Source organism: Cheilinus undulatus, linkage group 17 (assembly GCF_018320785.1).
Source record: "Cheilinus undulatus linkage group 17, ASM1832078v1, whole genome shotgun sequence".
Lineage (NCBI taxonomy): Eukaryota > Metazoa > Chordata > Actinopteri > Labriformes > Labridae > Cheilinus > Cheilinus undulatus.
Window position 1 is genome coordinate 28,763,652 of NC_054881.1, and position 26,697 is coordinate 28,790,348.

A 26,697-nucleotide genomic window follows, 5' to 3' on the forward strand; every position below is an offset into this window, starting at 1 on the left:
GTTGAACCCACTGAATACAGCATTTGGATTATTTGAAGTCACTATTTGTCATATTTTAAACTATACTCCTGAAGTTGAGCTGCATTAAAATGCAAGTGTGATTTAGTGAAATGAGGGCGCAAATGACAGGTTTATTATATTAGAAAAAAAATGAACATTCTGACAGCCTTTGAGAGAAATGAAGAGGTATTATGATTGAAAGATTAAGAAAAAATGCTAACATTCATTTACCCCAGCCCATCAACACTATAAAAATCTTAAGTTTGTCATGAAGAAAGTATGCTGCATATATTCAACCTTATTTTACATGTGCTCTTAAATTTATGTTACTTTATTTTGTGGCTCACATTCATTTAATTTCAAAACATTTTTTATGTTTAAACAGAAGGCAAAAGATCAACTCTGAAAAACTAAAATTGAAAATGACAGAGTTTCTTTGTGATTCACTGAGGTCAAACTGATGGCAAATGAGTTGTTTTTCACCTCCACAAAGAACAATCTTAAAGAAGATGATCTCAGTAAACTTAATGTCCATACAGTAATTGTATAGTAACACAGCTTCATATAACTGGGAAGAAAGACACACAAACACAATAATGGAAAGGTTCCCCAGACATGGATTATCATCTGTCCCTGGCTGAATATTCTCTGTGCTATTGAGTCTAATTATTATTTTTTTTCTTTTAGAGGAAAAAACGTTATTTTCCAACTGAATGAAATGCATGTTAAAGGGGCTCTATGCAAGATCTAGAAAAATATCAGTGTAGCGACACCGCCGGCCATTAGGCGAACTACAACAGTATTGTGTTGCTCGTCCATGACGGCACGCTCCTTGCTCATGAACGAGCCTCCGGTTTATCAGCTGATACACACGCAGACCAAGGTGATTTACTGGCATCATGTATACAGAGGAGGTAAGTGAGGTAACACTTAAAAGTTCCACCAACTAAAAATGAAAATGAATAGAGCATAGTTGAACCTCTAGTGCGGACACGGCACAAAGGCTATTAAAAAAGGACGAAATTTTCGTGACCATTTCTATGAATGAACAACTTAGCGACTTAGTGCAGCACTGACCAATTTAATTGTCTTTTTAAGTGTGTAATGTGTGATGTGTATTGAATGGGACGCGTTTTAGAGCAGAAGCAACAGGACTAACGTTGCTTAGCTCTGATAATGGTGCCTCGACCACAGATATCAGAAAGCTGACATTATGTGTTGAAGATATTTTACAAACTATGTATCAAAACATAAACTCAGTAAATTGAGTCCAGTGCCAGGAAGCAAGAAAAAGATGAAATATTATCCGGAAAACACTAAATGAGCAACGTGACATTCTCGTTGTTTGGATAGCATCTTTGTAAGCAAGCTAACGTGATGTAGCGTATGGTTTATACAACATAAAACACTACATTGTATTTCATGGTCCAGAGTGATGCTTTACCTTTTCCACAGAAAGACGGCCATCTCTGGATCGGTATTTATTCCGAGCGTCGAGCGTAGCTCCCTCTATTTCTCAAATGATCCATCGATATTTATCCTCCATTTCCCCCGTGTCGGTTACACTCTCTTTTAGCTTGACGGGATTCAGCAGATAAAACTATCTTCGTTTTTTATGTTTTCGGGGAGTTTGTGTGGGTGTTTGGGCTGAGCTAGCCGGTCGTTTACTCGCGGAAGCAGCCTTCTCCATTCAACATGCCGTTGTCAGGTATAAACAGAGCAACGGGGTGCACGCATTACGTAGTACCCGACGTCACTTTTGTTGAGATTTCGCAGAAAATTCGGCCCGAGTTCCTCACAGAGAAACTACTCCACAGGCTTATACAGGCAAACAAGGAAGACATAAAGAGCCTCATTCTTCACATCGGGATAAAGTGCGCACCACTATATACTCAAAAGTGGGAAGTTTTAAAGCAAAAATCTTACATAGAGCCCCTTTAATGATAACAGATTTTAGACAAGAAAAAATGGGGAAATAAGAGCTAATTGTCAATTGTAAATTAACAAGTGGTAATCCATGTCTGTAAAATCCATTGCAAAGAATATATTTTTATCTCTAAATATAAATGTTAAGATATAAAAATGTACATGAAATGTATTTTTTTTAAAGTGTGATATACAACGATACACAAAAAGCTTTAGCTGGATCCATGCATAATATGTGGCGCTAGCTCAAGAGAACATACAGTCGTCAAACAGCAAAGTTTGACTCAGATGCACCTTGTGTTTCTACGTCATCAATCAGTACATCAATTAATTAAAAACTATACTGCTTTGGATCATCAGAATTTAACCTCCAAACTCTTGGACAGAAGGGAAAAGAAAGAAAAAATGTACTTTTTCTAACTGGCAAACATAAAATTTCAGCTGCTTAATCTTTTGTTGTCCGGATAGTTTTCCAGCCCCCAAATTTACAATGTGCAGGTGTAGCAAGCAAAAATTACCCAGCGTTACTGTACCAGAGGTAAAGAAGGCTTTTTACTGGTTACAAGGCTCCTAAACATTTCATTTTCTGCTCTCCATCAGTTGCTGTCACATGAAAACAGTAAGCAAGAGTTGCTCTTGTCAGTTAATTGTGGTTGTTCTCACTGTAAGACCAAACAGTAGAAAGGTTGTTAAAAAATGAGTTGTGTTAAATTAAAAATCTGAAATAGATATTTCAACTCTATTTTTCTGAGCTGATTGAATATATTTGTATTTTTTAGTAATTAGTAGTTAATTATTCTAAGTATTTCTGTCACTGTTTCAAATTATTTGACAGTAATCCCCTAATCTGCAGTTTTTCCAGAATGCCTTAGGGTGCAAGACACTTTTGCACTGACAGGCCTTTCAGACTGGCAGGGCTCCGTGCCGGTTCTGGTTCCTGAACCCAAATTTGAACTGGCTGGTGCATTCAAACTGGGAAAAAATTGGTTCTGAACCTGAAAAGTTGGTTCTCAGCTGGAACCAAAAATAGTTGGTTCTTTCTTGGGAACCATGACATCATCAGTGGGCGTATCACATTCTAGGTTGTAAAAATGAGCAGAAAAAAAAAGAAAAAGTGGCCTGCTGGAGAGACAAAATGTTTGGTTGTGATCTGGACATTGACAGAATTCCAGGTGAAGCTGGAGAGTAGTACCAGGAAGAGCACACTATATGGTGAACTTGCGGAAGAGATGGCAAATGCTGGGTTCACCTGAACACCAGACCAAATATTGATTTACTCAAGAAACTGAAGAAGGAATACCGAGACTGCATGAAAGACTTGGGCAAAAGTGGAGCAGGACGTGATAATACATGTCCATCATGTCCTCCCACTTTGGTTCTGCTTAAACTGGTGTGAACACGGGCTGGTTCGCCAGAAAGCACCAAGGTTCTGAGTCTCCAGATTGGAACCAGTGCCAGACCCGTGTCTGTCTGAAAACACCCTGAATAAAGTTACTGACTCATGTAGAGAAGTCCTGCCTGTGAGAACATCCTCAATGTGACCAGTATAAGTAACTGAACTCTGTGGAAGAACTCTTTCTGGGCAATGTGCACCTTTTAATCTTTCACTTTGGATCTGAACAGATGTAGGTTGTTTAAAAAACTCAGTTGTGATAACATTTAAATCCAAAACAGCTATTTCAGTTCTACTATTCTGAGTAAACTGTTAAGTAATTACTAGAAGTGTGTTTTGTAATTGCACTCAGATTATTTGACAATCATTCCTTAATCTGCTTGGTTTTCCAGAATGCCTTTGGGCATTAAACACTTTAGAACCATGAGTGAAGTTACTGACTCTGTTATAGATGTCTCACCTGTGGGGAGCAATCACAATTCACTGTGGATGGTATACTGGACATGATGGAAGAGGACTTCCTAGTTCATTATGCACCGTACAGTTATTGTTACTTGTAATCACTGAAGTTGGCCTACTTCAAATGACAAGATTAAATTATGTGGTAGAAAATGTGGGAGAATTGCAGTGGATGAAGAACATATAGCTTTGTGAAAAATACACATTTTAAGTTGGAGAAAAATAGAATTTTTAAGTATAGGAAAGTTTCCACAGTGTAGTTTAACTGAAAAAGTTAAGTTAACCCTGTTAATGTATGAGTAAAAATGAGTTACCACAAATGTTTTCAGTTCTATTGTGGGGTAAATGATCTTTTTTTAACTTGAATCTACTCAAAAATGTATTTCCACTAAAAAAAACTTTGACGTGATCAGTTTCAGCATGTATTTTGAATATGTTGAACTTGTTTGGTTTTACAGTACTCATTTCATTTACATTCCCTTCAACAAACGAAACCTAAGTTCGCAACACAATCCCAGATTCAGGAGATGACTGATCAATTGGTGAACTGAAATACTTCCACATCATGGTTTTGTGCATTCGATGTTTGCAGAATAGGCACCAGACACCCAAAATATCTGTGAGACCTGCTAAAGACAGCAGTTTCCCAAAGAACCAAAACATACAATGATTTTTTTCTTTAATTACTTTGTTGGAAAAGTGCTTCATATGCATTAATCTAGCTAACTTTTATTTGGCTTTTATACATCTTTATTATTACAATCATGTTATAGCTAATTTAAATTCCCAAACATCTAACAAATTGGCAAAACTGAACAATTGGCTCTCTTACTCTCCCTGCTGTATCCGACCCTAAACTACCAATGCATCTAACAGTAATCTGTAACAGTTTGATGCTGATAGTGACTCAATAGAAGACTTTTTTTTACATCCCACTTTATATTCCAAGCATCACAGATGAAAGGCGTTGCTTTTTTTCTCTCCTTAGCTTTTGAGAGAAACAATGTTATGTAAGGGGTTCTTCTTTACAGTTTAGAAATTTTTTACGGAAAACATAGCATCCCTAAAAATAATCAACAGGTAAATTAAGATCAATAGACTACAACAGCTATTTCTGCCACGGTAACTGTTTTGCATTTTAAGTACTCACATATTAGGCCAAACAGTATATTTTGACTATCAAAAAGATTTTAACATATTGTAATATAACAAAACTGATTAAAAAGAAGTTATAGGGATTCTTTAGAGTTTAGACTAATCAGCTGAATAGTAATGACTTTAAATCGTCTTGCTAATAATGTAACTGTGAAATATTTTTGTGCTGGTAGTTTGTGAAAGGCCAGTTCTCCTCTTATCACTCTTTCTTATTCACTTTTTACCTATGTGTGTCTTTCATTCACACATTTTCTGGATTAGTGGATGGATGGATAGAAAGAGGTACAATAAAGGAGACAAAAGTACATCTTCACTAAAGACATAACAAAACTGAACAAGTAACCATGCAACAAAAAATGATTAGACATGTATCTTGATAACCTAAACTGCCAGCCGTTGACCTTATTATCCATGCCCCCACCCTCAGGTCAGAGTACTCTTAATTGAGACCATAATGCCCATAGTTGCTGCATTTGCAAAATATGCACAGAAAGACACTGGCAGAAGTTATTTTTCCTTCACAGCATTGAGTCAATCGGTCAGTCGACGGACGCACAATAATGCGTTACTTCTCAGATTTAATCTCAACAAATAGAGGAACTTGTGTTTGGGAGAAGAGACATGAGCTGTCCAAGAAAAGAAATTTTCCCCTGTGCACCAAGAAATCCTGTGTTCTCTATTTGGCAGCTGCACTTTCTGTATTTCCTTGTTACTTACTAGTTTAAAAGTTAAACAAAAATCTCCTGTCAGAAGAGGAGTCGGTCGGACTGAAGCAGCATTGGTTCTGAGTTAACTGTCCCGATGCTGTGTCACTCCTTACTGTCCCCAAAGGAGCGAACTGCATGGAACTTGCTGAAGTGAACTGAAGTGAAAACAGGACTGAGTCTGCCCAACAGCCAGTTTTTGGAGTTGACTGGTTATTGTGGGTAGTGCAGTTCGATGTGACCTCTGAATACGTCCAGGGTAATCCTCCCAAATATATCCCTCCAGTCAGCTTCAATGGTCTGGGTTACCTATATCCACTCAGCAAACTCCATTATAAGGGTTCCCGCCAGATTTCATAGATCCTGGATGGACTTTGACTGATGCATTCTGGTTAATGTAGTTAAATACGGACGGCCAGTTTGCAACAGTGGTACAATCAATCTGGAAGTAGCCCTACAACGGGCTGATGAGGAGAAGAAGAGAAGTTGCTTCAAATTAACCTGAAAAGAGTAGAGAAGAATAAAAAACTCAGCAAGAAAGACAGGTTGGTGTCGCGCTGGTAGTCGAGTGGTTAAGGCGCGCGCCATATACGCAGGCGACCTGGGTTCGAATCCGGCCCGTGGCACTATTTCCTGCATGTCTCTCCCCGCTCTCTTCCCTGTTTCCGACTCTATCCACTGTCCTATCCAATAAAGGCCAAAAATAAATCTTTAAAAAAAAAAAAAAAAAAAAAAAAAAAAGACAGGTTGGATGGAGGAAGAGGGAGCATGAAGGAAAGTAGAGGAGAGAGGAGAAAAAGAAAACGTATGAATAAATCAATGCAATCAAGCACTGCCTTAAAAGCACTGTTTTAAATACCAAAGCTTGATGACAGTTATGCAGGCATACTTACTGAGTTATAATCTGTGTGCATGTGTGTGTGCACTTTAGGTTTATAATTACAGCTTTGGCTGACTATCTGAAGGGCTGTCTGAATGTTTATAGCAGCACTTTGAACTTCTTGGTTCTAACTGGAGCAGTGCTTTTCTTCTTTCTGGATTAACCCCTACTTGAAGCCTTTTTGAGGTTGTCTTATAAATCTAAAGAAAGTGACAGTTAATTTGGAATTTAATTAGCTTTGTGACAAAAACTATTCACCATCCAAAGGTCTAAAACTATCTGCTAAATTGAACAACAGCCTTGTGTGGCCATTGATTGGATTTCTGCGTCATCACAAAACCAAAAAGGACAAAAGTAAAAATTTAACTTTATCTCACATTAAATCACCCAAAGAAACAAAAGGCGCCCAAAAGAAAACATAAAAACAACAGAAAATTGTAAATCAAATGCTTAGTGAGGCTTTTTATGTGTGCTTCTGTGTGTCTTACGTTAAATTGGCATGGACTTCATCTTGACCATTGAGGTAAGTTCCTGTTTGGTCACATTATCCCGCCGCCTTTGCCTCACCCTGAAAATACAGAGGAAAAGAAAATTAAATAAACTCAAAAAAAAAAAAAAAAAAAACTGAAAAAGGCCGTGTTTTGTAAAGACAAAACAAAGGGATGATGAAGAGAGAAATTACACAACTCTGGCCGGGGGATGTGGGAAATTTGTGTGTGCATGTGTGTGTCTTACCACACAACAAAGATGAGGGAAAGGACGGTGGTGAGGATGACCACGGAGAACAAAACCAGCAGAATCACCAAACCCAAATTACCCTCATCCTCAAGTCCAGGCTCTGGATGTGGAGAGAGGGGAGGGAAACAACAGCGGTGGTCACAAAACCAATATGGTGAAGGAAAGAAAAGATAAAGAAGCAGGGAGGAGAGTTGGAATAAAGGTGGATAAGAGTGGGAAAGACAACGAGGTATATGTGCATACATAATGTACGGATGTTTAAGTGAGGTAAATACATAAAAACAAACAAGTATATTAAAGCAAGAAGATAGACAAAAGACAGATGAATTAAACTGTTCATACATACCTAGACTGGTATTTTCATAACACAATATTAAGCAAAACTCTTGAAAATGTGCATTATGTATTTCCAGCTCATTTCATCTGTGGTCTTAGTGTGTGTCTAAAAAGAATGTGTCTGTGATTTAATCACTCTCTGGTGGCGAGTTCTTTTAGAATCTGTCATTAAGCTTTGACACAAACAAATATTTATCATACCAAGAGAAGTAAACAACTCTCTTTCACACAGAAAAACATGCAAGAATATATGGTTTAGAAGTGTGAAACAAAGCAACAAAGTACCAACAACTTTGTGTTTAAATTATCTAAATAAAATTTATGAGCACATCTGCAAATGAAAGGGCACACACATACAAGTGCAAACACACAGAAAAGAGAAAAACATCTGGTTTCCAGCCAATCATCTGAAAGAAATGACTGTCTGTTAAAGCAGCTTTCAGTCCCAACTAAACAGCAAAAAGTGTTTTTATCAATACTGTATGTGGGTATGTAAACAAGCGTTTACGTATCTTAGCTTGGCTTTTTTATTGAGAATAAGAGAGCTAATACATGTTTGATACGTCCTGCGAAAAAGGAAACCCTGCAAGGATAATTCACTGCAGTTATATGTAATTTGCTGATGAAACCAGGCACACTGTACGTGCTCTCATCTATGTGGAGTATAATAACAGTAAAATGCCTCTTTGCTGCATTAATGACTTGTATGGCCTCTGGTTGCTGCTCAAAATGGCGTAAAATAAGTTCATCCTTTTGTATGATTAGCTATAATTCATTGAGCTTACCTATCCAAGCTAAAAACCAGACTATGCACATTATAAACAAGCAAGTAACAGTGTTTCTACAGACTTATCCAGACTAGAAGCTGTTCTGATATTTTTGTTGAAACAACCGAAGAGGAAGAAGTAACAGAAATACTTGACAACTGAGCTGCTAAAAATATTTATAATAATTTATAAGGACCATACGGTTACCACTTGGTATTCGAATATCCAGCACAGATATTAATCCAAGGTGTAAACGGGGTCTAAGTCTTACTGGGTGACTTTGCAGAGGAGGTTTCAGGTTTTGTGATGAAGGGGATGACATAGTCTGGGAATGTTTCCTCCTCATCAGGTTTAGGGGTAGGGTAACCTGTAATGAAAACACAGATATTTCATGGTCTTATTCATGTAAGTGGTAATCATTATACATGTATGTTTTATTTGTCAAAAACTAGTACTAAATACAGTGTAATTTGTTTGGTTCATAAGCCTTAAGATTGAGTTTTGAATTTGTTTTACTCAAATAGCGTTATTGTTGGAATAAATAAACTTAGCACAAAAAGCTATGAAATTTGTGTTTGGTAGATTATTTCTTTGCTGTAACAATGATCTTTGGTAATAAATCTTAAAAGCCTGTGTGTTTTGCTTTTAAATGGCACCACATTTGTAAGGAAAATGCATTTGTGGGATGAACAGCAGGGCTGAGTACGTATGTGGGTTGCACTCATGAAATATTTGCCAGATCTGCTCTGCCAATGCCAAACTAATTTTGCTGTTGTTATTGACTCTTGTTTTGAGCTTCTGGTACCCCCAGGTGCTGGCAATCAGATACTTGATTGACACCTGTTGTGTTTAGATCCAGATCCTGCCTATGGCAGCTGGCTCATAGGGTCAAAGTTTGGCGAGACGTAAAGAATGCTATGCTGATTGCTGCACTATCACACAGCCTTTTGGTGGAGCCTGTGTGATTGTGTGGGGCAGCATCTCCATCAATCTCAATGCAAAGAGATATCAAGGTGAGATTTTACAACCAGTGGTAATCCCATATCTCCACAGTCTGGGACTGAACTCTACCCTACAAGATGACAATGCTCGCCTCCACAGAGCGGGGTTTATCAGCGACTACCCCCAGAATTTGGGAGTGGAGAGGATGGAATGGCCTGCCAGAACCCTGACCTCAACCCCATTGAACCCCATGGGATCAGTTTGGGCATGCTGCTTGTGTCAGAGTGACCAACACAACCACATTGGCAAACTTGTGACAACTGCTAGTTGAAGAATGGGATGCCATCACACAGCAGTGTGTGACCAGGTTGGTGACCAGCATAAGGAAGAGGTGCCAGGCTGCTGTGGCGGTAAATGATTCTTCCAAACACTACTGAGGCTCCTGTTTGTTAAAGGAATACATTGTTAAAATGCCAATATGTCTTGCTACTTCAGACTTAATTATAATAATAGATTATAATAATCCACCACCAACATCAAAAGACAGTCAATGAAGATTTGGAAAAAAATTTCATGGGCGCAACCCACATACTCAGCCCCGCTGCTCCTCCACAAATATATGTTCCTTGCAAATGTGGCACCATTTAAAAGTGAAATAAACAGGCTTTCCAACAGTATAAGATTTATCGTCAGGAGTGTTATAACGAATACATCTACCAATCACAAGTTGCCTTTATATTCTGTGCTAAGTTCATAACAAGCAAATAGTTACAAACGTAAGACAAAAAGGGCAATAAAGACAACAAAACATGAAACATACACACAATAAGAGTTACAGTAATTAATAGGACCAAATTAAATAAATTGTACCACTCTGATAATACAACTTCTACCCATAATTTAAATGTATTATTTTTCTGTTCATAATTTATAGAGGCAACTAAGCATTTTCATATTATTAATAGAGGTGCAGAAAATTTTCTTGGCAGGTCTTAGATATATATAAAACATAAGGAAAGGAAAATAAAAATGATTGAATTGGGTTGTGATTTTGTTCATTTATCTTTTTTTAAATTTGAGATTTGCTCAGAATACATTTAATTAATAATGTGAAAAATAATTGACTGTTTTCTCTGACCTTCCCAGGGTTTGATGAGAAACAGAGGTGTCCATTCACTCCATTGGCTTTCAGAGTTCACCTCATCATGGGCTCGAACCTGGACTTGGTGGAGATGGCCAGCCAGAGCATCTAAAATTATGGCTGGACTCTCTTCAGTGTAAATCTGGTTTTTGGGGTGATAAACAGGATGAGAAATTAGAGGAAGAAAAAGTGGCAGTGAAAAGGGAGAAAAGTTGATATTTCAATGGAACATGTATAAAATGTCCACTGGACCTGCAATGTCATCATATTAGTGTTGGTCTTTGAGTGTGATCTGATTGATAAACCAAGCTAAAGGTAACTGAAAACACATTATTGAAATGAAAATAAAATTGTGTATATCTCCTTACTCCGATTGTTTTCATATTCTTTTGTTGGGTGCAGGGGTGGAAAGTAACTAATGACATTTAGTCAAATTACTGTAATTGAGTAGCTTTTTTGTGTACTTGTACCTTTTTGACTAGTTTTAAAAAATCACTACTTTGACTTAAGTATATTTTATGTGAAGTATTGTACAGAAATGCATTTTAAAAAGCATTGAGTGCTGAGTAAAATAAAAAAATACTTAAAGCCACAACAAGGAAGTCCAAACTTTCTACCAACAACAAAACGACCAGTCATTTGGCTTTCACAACACAACAGTCAGTACATGCACATAGCAAGAGAATGCTTCCATATTTCTTACCAAAACAACTGATGCATTGCACTTTATGTTAGGTTAAACTTTATAATAGATAACTTGGTTGGAGGTCCATATTTTCTTGCTGTTATTGCACACTAAGGAGAGGTCATATTTCTCTGTGAAAGCCCCTTGGGTATCAAAAGTAGCTCCTCAGTACTCAGTACTTTGAGTACATTTTAGATAACTCTATTTTTGCTTTTACTTGAGTAGATTTATAGAAAGTACTTTTACTTCTACTCAAGTAATTTTTTTCCACAGTAACTGTACTTTTACTGGAGTAAAATAGTCTGGTAGTTTTTCAGCCTCTGGTTGGGTGTATTACCTGTTAAATGAACACCCTCCTCTATAAACACGATATATTTTATGTGATCAGGTTGGACTTTAAAGGTCCCTACTAAGGTTGTTGATGTGCATAACATCACAGTGAGTAAAATAAGTATATTAATGCATATCAAAAAAGGTTAAGAACGTTAAAAAAAACAAAGTTTGGAGTTTCTACAAACCTCAGACCAGTATAAAGAACCATGCGGTCTGTATCTGATATGAAATACAAGGGGAAAAGCGTCATGAAGCGGCCATGAAGACGGGAAGTTCCATGAGACATTAAGTCTCTTTGGATGGCCTTCTAGCTCCTTCACTAACAAGGACTCTGGAGGGTCTGGTTTCACTGCAAAGATAGAAAGAAAGTCTGATTCAGCCACAATCATTCAGACTATAGTATAAATGTTAAAAAAGCAAATTGCTGGTAAAGCACACATCTACTAGAAAAGATGTTTAATATTTCTTTACTTCATTTCTAGAGTCATATTAATTACTTTAAGGTTTATAATTAGTAAATACATTTGCAGCTTAATGATGTGTATTATACAACACATCCAACTTCTAAAACATTTTATTCTATGACTACATTGCCTGTTTTAACAAAAAAAATTATACTAATTCCCTTTATTTGTCCCTAAAATTGTTATGCCTTTATTTACACTTTAAGTGCCTTTTAAACCACTTTGACCAAGAACTTTTACAAAGAAGCTGAGGAAAATTGTGGGGAAAATCCAACAGGCACATTTTCTGTAATGAAGTTTGTCTTACGGACCCTGTTTATGGCTCTTTCACTAGAGTGACAACAACATCATGCAGAGAGACAAACAGCAAATCAGACAATTGAGGTCATTTTAAAAGGAACAAAGGGGCAGGGCCACATTTCGTGGTAGTGAAAAATTTTGTGTGGCATTAGGTATGATGATAGTGTCTGTGTGTGTTTTTTGTGTGTATATTTGTCTCTGTATGTGTTGTGCAAATATATTACTGCAGCTCTATTGCAGATTTCAGTGTCGTCTTAAGACCTGCATGTTTGAGCTTTCGTTATTGTGAGCATCAGAATTTATGCTTGGCACACTTGTGTGGTTGGCATTTATCGAACAAATGGGAGATAATTTAAAATGTGTGTGTGCGTACGCAAATTTGGAGAACGGGGAAACATGTTCTATCTGTTATCTTGTTTTTTAGAGGCAAAGCAACAGGGCAGTTGGCTTGGCTGTTAATGCATGTCGAAATGCAACATTTGTGATACAAAATGTGCAAAAAATAAGGGGAAAGGACAACAAAATGGCCAACCAATCACAAAGGCCATTTTTTAATTATACTTTAGACTGTTTAAGTAGAATAAAACCAAGTAAATAGTGCAAAGAATAAAACCTATAGTGAAAACAAGTGTCACAAATGAAATTTACCCTTTAGACAAGACTCTATTTTATTACCCCTTCTTATGTGTGTTCTTAGTGATCTTACAAAGCTCATGTAGCCTAAACCGGACATATGTTGTTTCAGATCCAAGGGCATTGGCCTCAGTCACTCTCAGGGTATGGATAGTCTGCCAGAAGGCAGGGTCATACACATCACAGTGCCTCTGGGTGATATCCACAATACATGGCCTCCACTCCTGACCATTCCCCCTTGAAAGACAAGATAAAGCATAGCTACGTGTTACATTTACTTAGGTAACATAAACTTGTTTCATGATTGTTTGAATTGCTTTTATCCCCTCCAGCTACCAAAGGGATCTAAGACAGAAAACAAGCAAGAGACAACCGCTGTAAAAAAACAATTAAAAGATTCCTCAAAGTGCTAAATAGGAGAGTGGGGAGAGTAAGCAGAAGGATACCCAGGGTTCTTATATGAAATCACTCACAGAATACACACTCTTTCAAAATGTGACTGGAACACACACACATGATTTAGTCTTTAGTTTTCCACTCTAGATGTGACCTTGGGCCTTAATGCTGAACCTGCAGTAAGTCAGTCTTACCTGAAGGAGGCGTTGTACTTGGCTGGCAGAAAGGTCTTGACAGCTTCCATCCAGGAGCAGCGAACATGTGTGTGATTGGGCACTTGACAGGAAATGCTCAGTAGCCCAGGGGGACCTGGGAAACAGGAGTCAGACAGAGATCATTATGTGAAAAAATAAGAGAGGGGAAGTTCCATCTTGCCTCCTGGAAAAGTCTCAAAATTAACAGCTACATGCCTGAGTGTCCTTCTCATATCCAAGAATATGAACGGGGGCTTGGCCACTACCACTGAAAACTCCCTATCCCACAAACGGAAGCTCACTTAGGGTGACGTTTCCTGTTTGAGACAAGTACAGGAAGTGGAGGGCTTTGTGCTTGTCACGGCTGATAAGACCTGTTTCCGCTGAGGACCAGTAAGCTTTTTTCTGATCACAGTTATAATGAACCACAGAGTATTGTTATCAAAGAGAAACTGATCAATGAAAAATAGAGAATCAAATAAAGAGAGAGAAAAAGAAACTTAACAATTCATGTCCCTCAAACTCACAAGGAAAGTAAATGCCTCAGTAGGAGAAAAAGAAACGATTTGATGCTTCTAAGATAAATTATCCATAGAATGACCTAGACTACAACAAGGAAAGATGGTTCTCTACGGAGGGGCTAAAACACAGGGGACAGAGACACGTTCCTCCGGCAAAGAATTTTCAAAGATTTTCAAAGCAAGTCCCGTGGCAAAAACTGAAAGTATGAAAGAGCTCTTAAAGTGTTATAAATCCTAAATTAGGCACTGTGAGCTCGGACAAGTCACAACAACACTTACGTCCCAGCCTGAGGTTAACAGAGTGGAGGAGGAGCCCCTTGTTGTCATAGCAGCTGTAATTGCCCTGGGCAGAGTGGTTCACGTGCAGCAGTGTTAAGGTTCCATCTGATGTCACTGTGTGCCATGGTAATGCTGAGCTGTGGTTGTGATGCCATACCACAGGTATCCTGGAAAGGGACATGTTAAACTTAAGTTATTTAGCTTGTCAAGATATTAGTCATTATTATCAAAGCCTTCAATTCTGGATTCTGCATATCACCAAAAAACAAAACCCATGAACAGACTGGAACTGTAAATATTTTCAGATGTTGCTTTTCTCTTTTATTTTCTTGCTTTCTCTTTAATTAATCTGTTATTGTACAACCTCTAAGTCACTGAAAAGTAAATATTAAAACTCTTTTGCTGGAAATGTCTCGTCATTGGATGACAGAAAACTCACAACTTCAATTATTTTAATTTCTTACGTGATTTGTGACGTCCCACATGCCAGTTTCACATTTGAGTCCAGGTGCTCATACTGTATTCCCGACACTGCAAACACACAAATCAAATCAAATATTAAAGCACATCCTTCTCTAGCCTAAACAATTTGCATACTTAACAATCCAACATACCATGTGTCTGCAATGTCTTTGTTAAAGTGATTTAATCACCATATTTCACAGCAGAGTCAACAGCATTACTATAACATTGCCATAAAAGGATACAGTTCCTTCAGACACTAGGTGAAAAAAGTGCAAAATAAAATGGCACATATCAAGCTGCTTCAGCGTTTTATACTTCTTTGAAAGCTTTTTCATAGTTTTTTTCATGTTGTTCTACATCACTAAATAAATAAAAACAAAAAAATTAGTAAAACTGGACAATATTTAAGCATATATAAAGATACCATGAACAAGATCTGGATGGAGGCTAAGTTTAAAAGGCCTCTCAGCTCAAAGAATGGGCTTTTGTAATGTGAACCTCAGTAGTGCTGTTGTTTCCAGTGAGAATCAACACTCAAATAGGTTAATTTAAAACAGCCAGACCCAGGGCCTGCTTTCTGCTCATAGTATTAATTTTCCTGTCCACAAGATTGATTTACTGAGTACAGAAGATTAAACACTGTCCTGTGCTACTAAGACCCAAACTAAACAAGTTACTGGCATCCTATGGATTTTGGAACACAGAGGACTGAAGAAAATACACAGAGACAGAGAGAAGTAGTGTACCTTGATCAGTCTTTTGGAGAAAGCTTTAAGTCCTTGTAAAGTGGTGAGGAACCTTTATTTCAGGTGAGTTGTATAAAAGGCCACTTGAACCAACAAGCCAAATTTCAGTCATGAAAAACCTCTCTAAGTTTATAAGATCAAACTTCAGAATCATAAAACTGAGGCAGCAATATCTATTGTGTGTTGTGTGTGTGGATGGTGTGTTGGATAAGTGAGCTGAGGCAACACCCACACACAAGAAATATGCTCCTCTCAAAAGTGAAAAAAGGCTTCTGATCAGAGCTCATCTGTCTGGCTCTGTGCCAGAGCATAGACAGAAGTTGTGGGTTAAATTTACCATTTTCTGGCACATATCTCTTCATTATAATACTTTTAATGACCCGTAGGCCACTGTGGCTGATAGATTTGGGAAATTTACCTCACAATGAACAAAAACATAGCATGTAGTGACAGCGACAGTGGCAGGCTAACAACTAACTGTATGGAGATGAACTGCTCACTGATTTTATATATGTAGCATTAGGGGGGCGGTGCAATTCCCCATAGAGACCACTGATGTCATGGGCTCAAACAAAACCAAGCCAGGAAAGAGGTGGACAACAGCAACCTTATTCCAACATACCTCATGTGTTCAGACACAAAGTTTGGATTTCACTTTACAGGAACTTCACAAAGCAGATGTAGAAAAAAAATACATCAGAATTAGCCTCGCATAGCAGATGGATGCGCCTGTTTCCGTGTTTCTCACTGGCATATCCATTTTGCAAAGCTCCTGTCTGAACAGTCTGAGCCTGGTTAGAAAGTGACAGGACCAATCAGCAACGAGGGGCAGTACTTTCGAGTGCGGCGGAGTCTTGACCTATACAAGCAGCAACAAGAGCCCGTAAAGATGTGACAGACAGAACGTTCATCCAATCACCCCCCGAGTTTTTTTTTCAACGGCTCTGCCCTTTCCCAAATGCTTTCTATGAGTGGTTTTCCGGATGTATGTGTGAAACAAATCCATCTGGCATGCCAGGTTACATCAGAATACTTTTTCTATCAGTCCTTACCGATAAGTTTTAATCATCTAATATACAAAGTTTTCAATTTAACCTTTAAACACCACAGCATAATTTAACGGGTTTTTCTCTCCAACAAATCCTGAGTGTTATTTATTCTTTCTAACCATGAAGAATATAACTAAAAGGATGCTTGTTCCAAAAAAAAAAAAAAAAAACAAAAAACAAACAAAAAAAAAAAGAATAATTGTTCAGTAACCACATAGAGACATAGAACTATTTAATTATGACTTGATTGAAAGCTTGTGCAGCTTTTAAAGCAGAACTAAGAGCAGTGTATACATAAACAAACATTTGAGGTGACTGTAATAATTTGCAGACTTGATACTCTATCTCCAGTTTGTGAGTGAATGTGTGTGCATGCTTAGTTTGGCCCCATACTACGAAAACTTGCAGATCTGGTGTGGAAAATCATCACTTTGACTGCCAGTGTGCCACGCACACACCTTCATTAAATCTCCACCTCAATCACTCAGGCATGCACACTCCCCGCTGGCCTACCCTCCTGCTTGGTTACCAACAATTCGTCCAAGGTTTGCATTTTATTTATCTTTTTCATTTTTAATACAAACCTCTCTTTATTCTGTTTACTCCCATTTCCCCCATGTTTTATCGATATTTAAGAGGTAATACAAAAGGTGACACTATTTTACACTTAAAAGCCTTATAAATGGGACTTGTGATCTGTTGTTTACATCACTTGTGCCCTGAGCTGAGAGGACTAGAGAGGTTGGAGGGTGGAAGAATTTTGAGGATCTTATAATTTAATTTGTGTATTTATACTACGTTTCCCTGCAGCAGTAACCTCATATGCCCTTAGGGGACCAACTGAGGGGATTCTGAATAAAATTTTACACATACTGAGTTGAAGGCTTTAACTGAGGACTGATTGAATTCTTGGTTTTCTCTGATATCTTAAGTTTGCTTTTCTGGCTGATCTGCTGTTGTTTTAGTGGTTGTGCAAAATGAAACAGCGCTGGAAAGGAGCAGTGAAGTTCTCCTTAGTGATTCTGTGGTTGCATTTGCATTTTTTAGGGGAGAAGATGAATGCATACAGAAAGAAGAACAATGAAACCTATTGAGATGTTTTAAAAAAGCAAACAGAGTTTCATTCTTTACTTCTGTCCAGGAAACAAATCATCAAATACATTATAAGACATGATTGTATACATTTTGGCTACAAGACTAGCTGTTTAACATTTTTCTAATAAAGCTGTGGCATGTTAAAAGGGCCACAAGACTTGCAAATATCACCGCTACAAAAAACATCTTAGTGATCATGTATGACCTAAAAGACATTAGGTTTGTTTTTTATTGTTCGATCGTCTACAACTTTCAATTGTAATAACATTCAATCCTTCAAAATGGATGATGTTTCTCAGTTGGACAGTCCAACAAGACTAAACACAAGAGTCAGAGACAGCTGATAATACAGACTGTATATCCTCAGTTTAGTCAAATTGTCTATCCCCCAAATCTTTTCCACTTTTCATAAAGCCTGTCAGAAAAAGGTAGTGTTAAATTTAAAAGTTCAACTTTATCCGTTGGTAACAGCTGTTTCTTGGCCTTTTCCAATAATTATATCAAGGTGGTTGTGGTTCATCCCTTACACCTGTAAAGATAGAATGGCCAATTAGCTAGCTAGCTAACTCTGAAATTCAGGACAACACTTCAACTTTCAGGTCTTCAATAGGATTATTTTAACAATATTTAAGTGGGAAAAGTCTCAATGCTTTAATGGAAAGCTCTTTTTCATTTGTTAGCCAGCTAATTAACAGATATTGACTTGAGTTTATCACAACTACAGAGAAAAAAATTCTAAACATAAACATTTATTCTAACTGTTGTCAATAAAATCTCCTTCACTTTTTCCTCATTGTTTCACACCCTGTGTTTATTTTATTCTGGTTACAGATTCAGTATACATAGACAAAGTAAGAACAGCCATCCTGTACAAGTATTAAAGTGTTTATAGTGAATGCTAATTTGCAACACCCAAAAAGTTATAAATGTTTTATTCAATGCATTTCTCCCCAGATTTATACACATTTTCATTTTCCCTTTGAAAGCACAGAAAGACACACATGCACACACACACACATATAACCCCCTCCTTCTTGCTATGTGTGTACATACGTGTGTGTGTGTTACCTGGGGCCTTGGAGCAGAGCAAAGACTTGGCTGGTCTGAATGTGTGTATTCATGTTTTATTGGCAGTGAAGTACATTATTCCCCAAACCCACAGCGTTCCACTCATATCTGATTCTGCCTTTGGCAAAAGGACCCAGTAATGTGCATGTGTGTACACACACCCAGAAAACATAAACCCACACACAATATACATAAGCACACAGGAACTTGCATTAAAGTACATAATATACGCACACATATGCACTTAAACATACGGGAAGGCTGCACGTTTCTCTCAACATTAAAATCAGATGGCAGGCTGGACACAGAAACTGCAAACTGGATGAAACTCAGTACTTTCCAAACAAAGAAAAAATCTGGAGCTGCTGTAAAGTAGAATTAATGTGAAAGCAATTTCACCTGAAGGGTTGTGGGGAAGGTTTCTAAATTTTTTGGGAGTGATTAAATGGGCTGATTTTGAAGAGATACAGCACTAGCTACAAGAGCAAAAAAGAAAAAAGTCGTTAAAAAAACAAAGGAAAGAGGACTCAGTTTCTTGGTTCAAGATGGATCCTTCAATTGCTGTGTTAGGTGAAATCTGAGGCCAAACATGCTTCACATTATAGTTCTCGTTTGCAGAGGGCCTACGTTGAATATGAAAAAGTTGTTAACAAAGAACCATAAAAGAGCACTTTAAAGGAAAGAAGAAATGTCTGATAAAGATTTAGCTCTGACAAACATTTTTGTTTCTTTCTGCAGCATTGCATTCAAATTGTATTTTAGATTTCGGACATGTTACCTCCCTCCTTTCTCCTGCAGGAGTTCAAGAACCCATAAGTACTTTGATCCAAGATAAGTCAAGAGCGCCCAAAATAGTTCACAAAAGAATCCATGTTTGATCCTCAGCAGAAGGTGTGTTTGTGTGTGCGTGGGTGTGTGTGTCTGTGTGCGTGTTAAATATAAGTGTAAGTGTGTTCATGTGTTACCTTCATCAGACTGAATCTGAGCGCTGCTGCAGTGCAGTGACCAAGATAAAAACCAGATGACTGTCAGAAACACAGGACTGGACAAAAGGCCTGGCATCTAGAGAGACAAAAAGAGGGAAGGACAACAGGAAAGAAAGATTATATTATGATTAGGAGTTATTATATGGCATCATCATCATTGTCATTCTGAGTTTGTTTCATACAAAACACTTGATATACTATTTTTTTAACATGATCCGTTTCTCATTTCTTGTTCAATTTTCTTGTAGTAAGCCCTAAAAGTTGTTTGGTAACAACATAGTAAATAACCACTGTCTTGGTCAAGACAGCCTTGCTAATGCACTTCTTGTAAATTATTTTTTTTAATTGAAAATGGGCAATTAATAAAAGAGAACCGAGTCATCTTTAGGCTTCAACCGTAAATTATTTGAGTAAACTGTCTTTGCAAACTAAACCTGAAATGCACACTGAACAAAAAATGGACTGTAGAAATGATTTTGCTTAAAAAGTATATTAATAGTATTGTTGTTTCTACTACCATACAACAGAATTAGGGCATTTAACACATCTATAGTTCTTTTGATTTTTACATAATTACCTCTACTTTGGTCTGTGTTCAAACAGGGACATTTACAAGAAGACCACAACGGGATATGTGAAGAGACAGCTCATCTTATTTTATTCCATATTCAAAATGAATAGAAAAATACATGGACTGATGGTGGCTCTGGTCATCAGTTTTTATATTGTTTGCATGTATCACCATGGGAAAATGATACCATTTAAAACTGAGAACTGACTGCATCTCAAATATAACATGCTACCACATACTGGAGTAGCTGAAGGTGTTTATCAGGACAGTTTAGGAGAAGGCACAAGGTAATCCCCCTACACCTTGACCTGCCCATCCACCCAAGTTGTTTCCAAAGGTCTGTCAGGTATGCCTTTGGTCTTGAACACATGCTAGGCAATGATGAATAGAGAGGGCCCATGGTAAATGTTTCTTTTCCTTTTCCTTCTTTTTCTAGCTGAAGATATTGTGAAATTGGGAAATTTACAGCAGATGATTTAATCTACGCACAATGCTCCCTGCAATTAGGCAGATTGAGGTCGAGTCATGTTTATACAAACAGACCACATCAGAGTCTGAATAAAGTGGACAGAGTACTTAAGCTTATTTTATCCAAACCAAATAGGTTAGGTGTGAAAACTCTATTAGTTGTTGTTCATTTGAAAACAATTGTCTATAACAAGGTTCCACTAGTATTGAAAAAATGCGGCGGTAGCTCAGTCTGGAAGGACTTGGACTGGGAATCAGAGGGTCACCAGTTCAAGTCCTAGTTAGACCATATCTCGACTTTGGCCTGGTAGCTGGAGAGGTGCCTGAGCACTGCCGAAATGCTCTTGAGCAAGGCACTGAACCCCCAACAGCTCATGGCAGCGCTCCAATGAGGGCAGCAAGGCCATCACTCTGACATCTCTCCATTAGTGCATGTCCATGGGGATCGTGCATTTGTATTGTAATTCAGCCTATGTTTGTGTAGCATCTATAACAATAGAGTGTAAACTGTGAATTTCCCTTCAGGGATTAATAAAGTATGACTTGACTTGACTTTACTTAAAAAGGCACATTCATACTAAGCAATTTGTCCTGTGCCCTGATACTTAGGGCAGCAGATATAAAAACAGTCAAGAGCAGAAGTCTAACAAAAAAATCACAATTGCTAATATAAAGAATGTATAAATAAAAGAGAAGTTTTCAAACTATATATAAAGTATATGCATGTCTATGCAAAAATAAACACTACAAACAGACAATTTTAAATGCAGGTGTCAGATATTGCCAGTAACAGAACTTAAATATATGAGCCAGGCTGTATAATTAGAGTAGAAAACTGGAAGCCAAGAAGAGTTGTTGGTTGTGGAGCAAAGAGACAGAGATTTCAACTGGAAAAAAGATATAGACAGAGTAATGTGAAATAGACCAATACTGAGTAAAGGAAGGGGAAGAGGTGGTAGTGCAATAAAATCAGAAATGGAAATATAGCAACAAAAAATATAAACAGAGGCATTTAAAGTGGAATGGGTTACAAAAAGTGCATTTGGAGCAAAAACAGTAAACGTTACAGCAGTGACTTTTGAGTGGTCATTATTAAATATCTCTGTTACTGTTAATTGGTCATCAGTATAACTCTGTGACTGTAAATTAGTCATGAGAGTAACTCTGTGACTGTTGATTGGTCATCGGAGTAACTCTGTGACTGCTGATTGGTCATCAGAGTGAGTCTGTGACTGCTGATTGACCGTCAGAGTAACTCTGTGACCGTTGACTAGCCATGAGAGTAACTCTGTGACTGCTGATTGGTCATCAGAGTAACTCGGTGACTGCGGATTGGTCATCAGAGTAACTCTGTGAATGCTGATTGACCATCAGAGTAACTCTGTGACTGTTGACTGGCCATCAGAGTAATTCTGTGACTGCTGATTGGTCATCAGAGTAACTCTGTGACTGCTGGGAAGTCATCAAAGTAACTGACTGTTGAGTGGCCGTCGGAATAACTCTGTGACTGTTAATTGGTCATCGGAGTAACTCTGTGACTGCTGGGATGTCATCAAAGTAACTGTGACTGTTGAGTGGCCATCAGTGTGACTCCGTGAATCTTGCCTGGTCATCAGAGCAACTCTGTGGCTGTTGAGCGCTACACCTTTAGAGAGCATATTGGAACAAAACAACTTAAAACAAGTCACAAAACTGCAGTCATTTCTGTGTATTTCATTAAACTGATTACATATCTGTTTCCAGGCCTGGTTGGCCTTAAAGCAATGTGTGTACAGGCCAGCCAGGGACTAGGGAAGACAGGGGTAGGCAGACTTCAGCACAGTATGGGGTTATTTGGGCCTAGTGTGAGGATGTCCTGCAAGTCAAGAGCAAACATTTTGTTCTATGAATCAGTAATTTGGAATAGTGGCATTAAATTTAGCATGTTAGCTCAGTTCATGCTTACATTTGCTATGTTCAACGTTTCAGTTTAAAATGTAAGCGTTGACAATTTACCCAAATAACAAAAAAATGTCAGAACAAATACTTTGTTTGGTAGAGGGGATTATAAAAGGAACCACTCCACTGAAGTAGAAAGAACATTATCCACATTTTAGTGGACCGGCTCTCCAGACTGAGAGAAGGACATTTAATAAACAAAGCAGATCTGTGTGCTGTTACAGAAAATTAAAACATGCCCTTGGATTAGGAGTATTTTGTTGAATTTTACCTTCTCCACATGTCATGATATGGAGTTATGCAAGTGCGAAGTGATACTGTTGATACTTTTATCCTCAAGCCGGTTAACTGCAGACAGCTGTACTCACAAGGATCACTGGCAGGCACACTGTGTGCAATCAATGTGGGTGCTCGAGTACATACTCCACCTATTTGCAGACACACATAAACACACACAGACAGCCACTTTGTTGTTTCCTATTTACATCAGCTATTACTGTTCACCAAGGCTAACTGAACCAAAGATGAAAAATAAATACATCAACACCTACACCCCTGGGCTGGAAACTCTTCAGTGGTCATATCTATTGTCTTGTATGCATGTACAAGTGTGGGTTTGTGTGTGTGCATGTGTGTTTATGCATGTAAGAGAGACAAAAAAGAATCCATGAATGTGATAAGGGGTGAAAAACTATGTGGTGTATGTGTTTGTGAGCTACTCAGTCCAAAGTCCTACAGCTGGTGCCAAACTCACTTATCTCCGGTGCCAATTTACTTTGAAAATAGCTGCATGTGAAATATTTGTCTTGACAACATATTACTGCACCTCTATGGGTACTGTTAAGTGTAGTTTAAGGCCTCATAAAAAAGGTTTCATTCCTTCCTCACAGTGAAGCCTTTCCTGCTCAAGCAGGATGTTGTTGTGACTGGTCAAGAGAAAATGCTTACTCCTTCTATTGCTGGCCAAAGTCAAACAATGACCTCTTAAATATCTCATTCAAACATTTTCCAATGTAAAAATGTAGGATGTAAGTTGCTATGTGTACTTGCACAATTTTCAGAGTTATCCATAGAGGTTTAAATCATACATCACATGAATAATTTTTGGAATGAAACTGGGTTTAAGAAGTTGAACATTTTAATTGACATGATGAAATATTTCAGCTGATTTCAAAATGCAGCCCAGACACATGTATACATGACTGAAGAAATTCAAATATTTGTTCAATTACACTGTAAAATCTGTGTAGTCAAACGAACACTGTCAGAGCTAATACAGACAATTTTACAGTGTCTGTATGGGTCCACACTACAGAGAGTTGTATCGACTCATTTAGAAGAGTTGGAACCTTTACACTAATTAAGTGTCATTATTGACTCTTTTTGGAGTTAAAAATTGATTCTTCTTAAACTAACCCGTGTTACTGTAGCTCACCACCTCCTTATAGTGTTAAAATTTACCCTCTCAGTGGATCGTTTTCAACTATTAAAGCGTTATTCTTTTAACAGTGTCAGGTGTAGATACATATGGAATCATTAACTAAATAAATGTGAAAAAAATATTGATAAAAATAAAGATACAAACACAACAATGTGTTATTTCCTTTCAATTTGGGTTTACATTTTAAGTTTGTATAATCTTAATTACTGACACAATTGCACTGCACTTTCCATAATTACTAAAGATTGCCATTTTGTGTTGGACACCTGTGGCAAAATCAGGGTTGTTTTTTGGTTAGGATGGAGCTAAGAGACAAATTCAAAGATGGGAAACACACAGTTATAAGAATCAGCACACCACCATTTCCTGTAGACCAGTGGTTCTCAACTGGTCCAGCCTCAGGACCCACCAGTCTGTCTTACGACAGATCACGACCCAAGTTTCCAAAAAAAATGATTGTGGCTCCTTAAATGTTGTCGCTACATGCTGTCCTCTCTCTCTCTCTGTCTCTCATCTTTATAAAGCTCTTCTCTGTGTACATATGAAACTCTACAGAGACATGAGTCAGACTTCTATGATAGAGACAAAGTCACCGGAGGTTATTTTTTGTCAGATATAAGTCTTTAATGCTGGTAAGTTTAAAGTAACAATAAAACACTAACTGTTTATTCTACAATAAAAGAAAAAATGCAACAGGTTTAATGAACATTTCTAATCCTCCTCAGACAGGTGTGTAAGGGTCTTCATATGTGTAAAATTAAGCTGAGTCAACCCCACCACTGACATAGTCACTTAACATTAGTCATATAGAATTACCTTAAAATAACTAGAAAAATATATTACTGCAATAAAAAAGAAAAAGTTTTTGTTGCAAAGATGCAATTCTTGGTTATAATTAAGTCTATCATATATCAAGGATAACATACTAAAATTAAAACTACCACAGACCTGTGTCTTTAAATGAAAGTCTAAAAAAAGATTATTGCTTTAATGATCATATTACTTGTTGCAATAAAAACATTTTTTTAATTTCCATCAGTTTATTATTTAGAAATAATGGTCATCACTTGGGGTACCTTATTTTCATCATAACATTAATCCTACCTTATTAGTTATCTCCTTGCTCTTGCCCCCCTCATCCCCCCTCACACAAACCCCTGCATCCCTCCCCTTTCCTCACAGACAGCAGCTCATACATTTAGCTTCTTTCTCTTCCTCACTGTGTCTCTGCTTCAGTGTTAGAAGCAGTAGCCTTTCTGTTACTGAAACATCATAAATCATACGTCTTCATTATTTGTTTTCACCCGTGACCTGATTGCAAAACAGCTGATTTGCATGAGGAAGTTCGACAACGTCATTTAATTCCTCATCAGAACCAGCGCGGGAACTTTACAGAGTTTAATCATAAATACACAAACTAAACAATGGTAGAAAGTGACGTTTGACAAGAGAGGATGCAGAACAGGAGGTGAAGTTACGGGACAGACGTGATGAGAGTGTCTGTGTAACGGGGGGGGCAGCGAGCGAACTCTATGCACACATTATTGATCACAGATGGCACCAATCTCCAAAAAAAGATAGCTTAAGGGTTAATTTACTAAGGTGTGATGACCAGGTACAGAAAACATTTTTCAGTCAGAGAGCTTTCAGTGTTGCTCTCTGCGCTTGTTTGGATGAGACATGATGTGTGGTTGAGACAGAAGTGCCAGCTAAGTTAGCTGGGACACAACAACTAAACCTTTCACTGTAACGATCACGTAAACATGCAGGGGGGCGGGGGGCAGAAGAGCGACAGCAGGTTTTCTGACACAGAACGCTTTCCATGTTGTAGTGTTGCTGTCTTCACTTGTTTTAATAAAGAAATGTCCAGTTTTGACTAAGTGCTGCTGTGAATTAAAGCTAATCGCTACATGAGCAGCCGTAGTGTACACATACAAGTTAGCTTTTCCCCCTCAACTATCAGTTAGCCAACGCAGCTCAGCAGAGGAGTCAAAACATCTTTCCCAACATGAAACACTTATAGGGTTGTTTTATTCTTTGTAATACAGAAATGTGGAGCAGTTCTGGTGAAACAGATGCTAAAGCTATATCTGAGTATTTAGAGCAGTGGAGGCAGCCATTAAAGAACTTTCAGCACAAGTAAACCCCGCCCATAGTGCTACTCTGTATGGATGAGCCATACATTATGTCAACTACAGCCTGGTTAACACAGTTAAGGCAGCCATCACTACCAGCATTTAGTACAAGCATGTGCAACTCTGTATTATAAGGCTCAAACAAAAGCGACACTCACTCAGCGACAGACAGACAGACATACTCACTCAGACACAGACATTGCCATCAAGGGACAAAACTGACAAGTTTTAAACCTTCTTTCCCCATCATTATGTATCGATTTCTGCCAATTTTCCATAGAACTTGTGAAATTACTTCATTATCTTGGGAAAAGTTGACATCTATTGCAAGAAGAGGAGATACATTAGTTGAAATATCGATCAAACATTTAAATTTACCCAATTTCACAGTTTAAAAAAAAAGGCTAAAATAAAAGTTAGTGATGCATCTCCAATAAGGACTTCAGGACCTTTGCCACGATTTTCCCACTGAAAACTGCTCCGTGACTC

General features: G+C 37.8%; 1 protein-coding gene across 2 annotated transcripts in view; it reads right to left on the reverse strand.

The window, feature by feature from the left end:
* Positions 1-1,358: 1,358 nt before the first annotated feature.
* The window catches only part of il11ra (interleukin 11 receptor, alpha), a 72,564-nt gene continuing 47,225 nt past the window's right edge, over positions 1,359-26,697 (reverse strand). Inside the window, exons 2-12 of one of the 2 annotated variants that reach the window (XM_041810660.1) lie at positions 19,635-19,731; positions 14,711-14,777; positions 14,247-14,413; positions 13,447-13,561; positions 12,930-13,093; positions 11,645-11,808; positions 10,439-10,583; positions 8,630-8,725; positions 7,253-7,355; positions 7,006-7,085; positions 1,359-6,138 (exon numbers count right to left, since the gene is read on the reverse strand). In XM_041810660.1, the coding sequence (XP_041666594.1) occupies positions 7,007-7,085; positions 7,253-7,355; positions 8,630-8,725; positions 10,439-10,583; positions 11,645-11,808; positions 12,930-13,093; positions 13,447-13,561; positions 14,247-14,413; positions 14,711-14,777; positions 19,635-19,731 (1,197 nt within the window). In that variant the 3' untranslated portion in view covers positions 1,359-6,138; position 7,006. Of the gene's footprint in view, positions 6,347-7,005; positions 7,086-7,252; positions 7,356-8,629; positions 8,726-10,438; positions 10,584-11,644; positions 11,809-12,929; positions 13,094-13,446; positions 13,562-14,246; positions 14,414-14,710; positions 14,778-19,634; positions 19,732-26,697 lie in introns of both variants that reach the window. The other variant, XM_041810661.1, reaches the window with a different exon arrangement.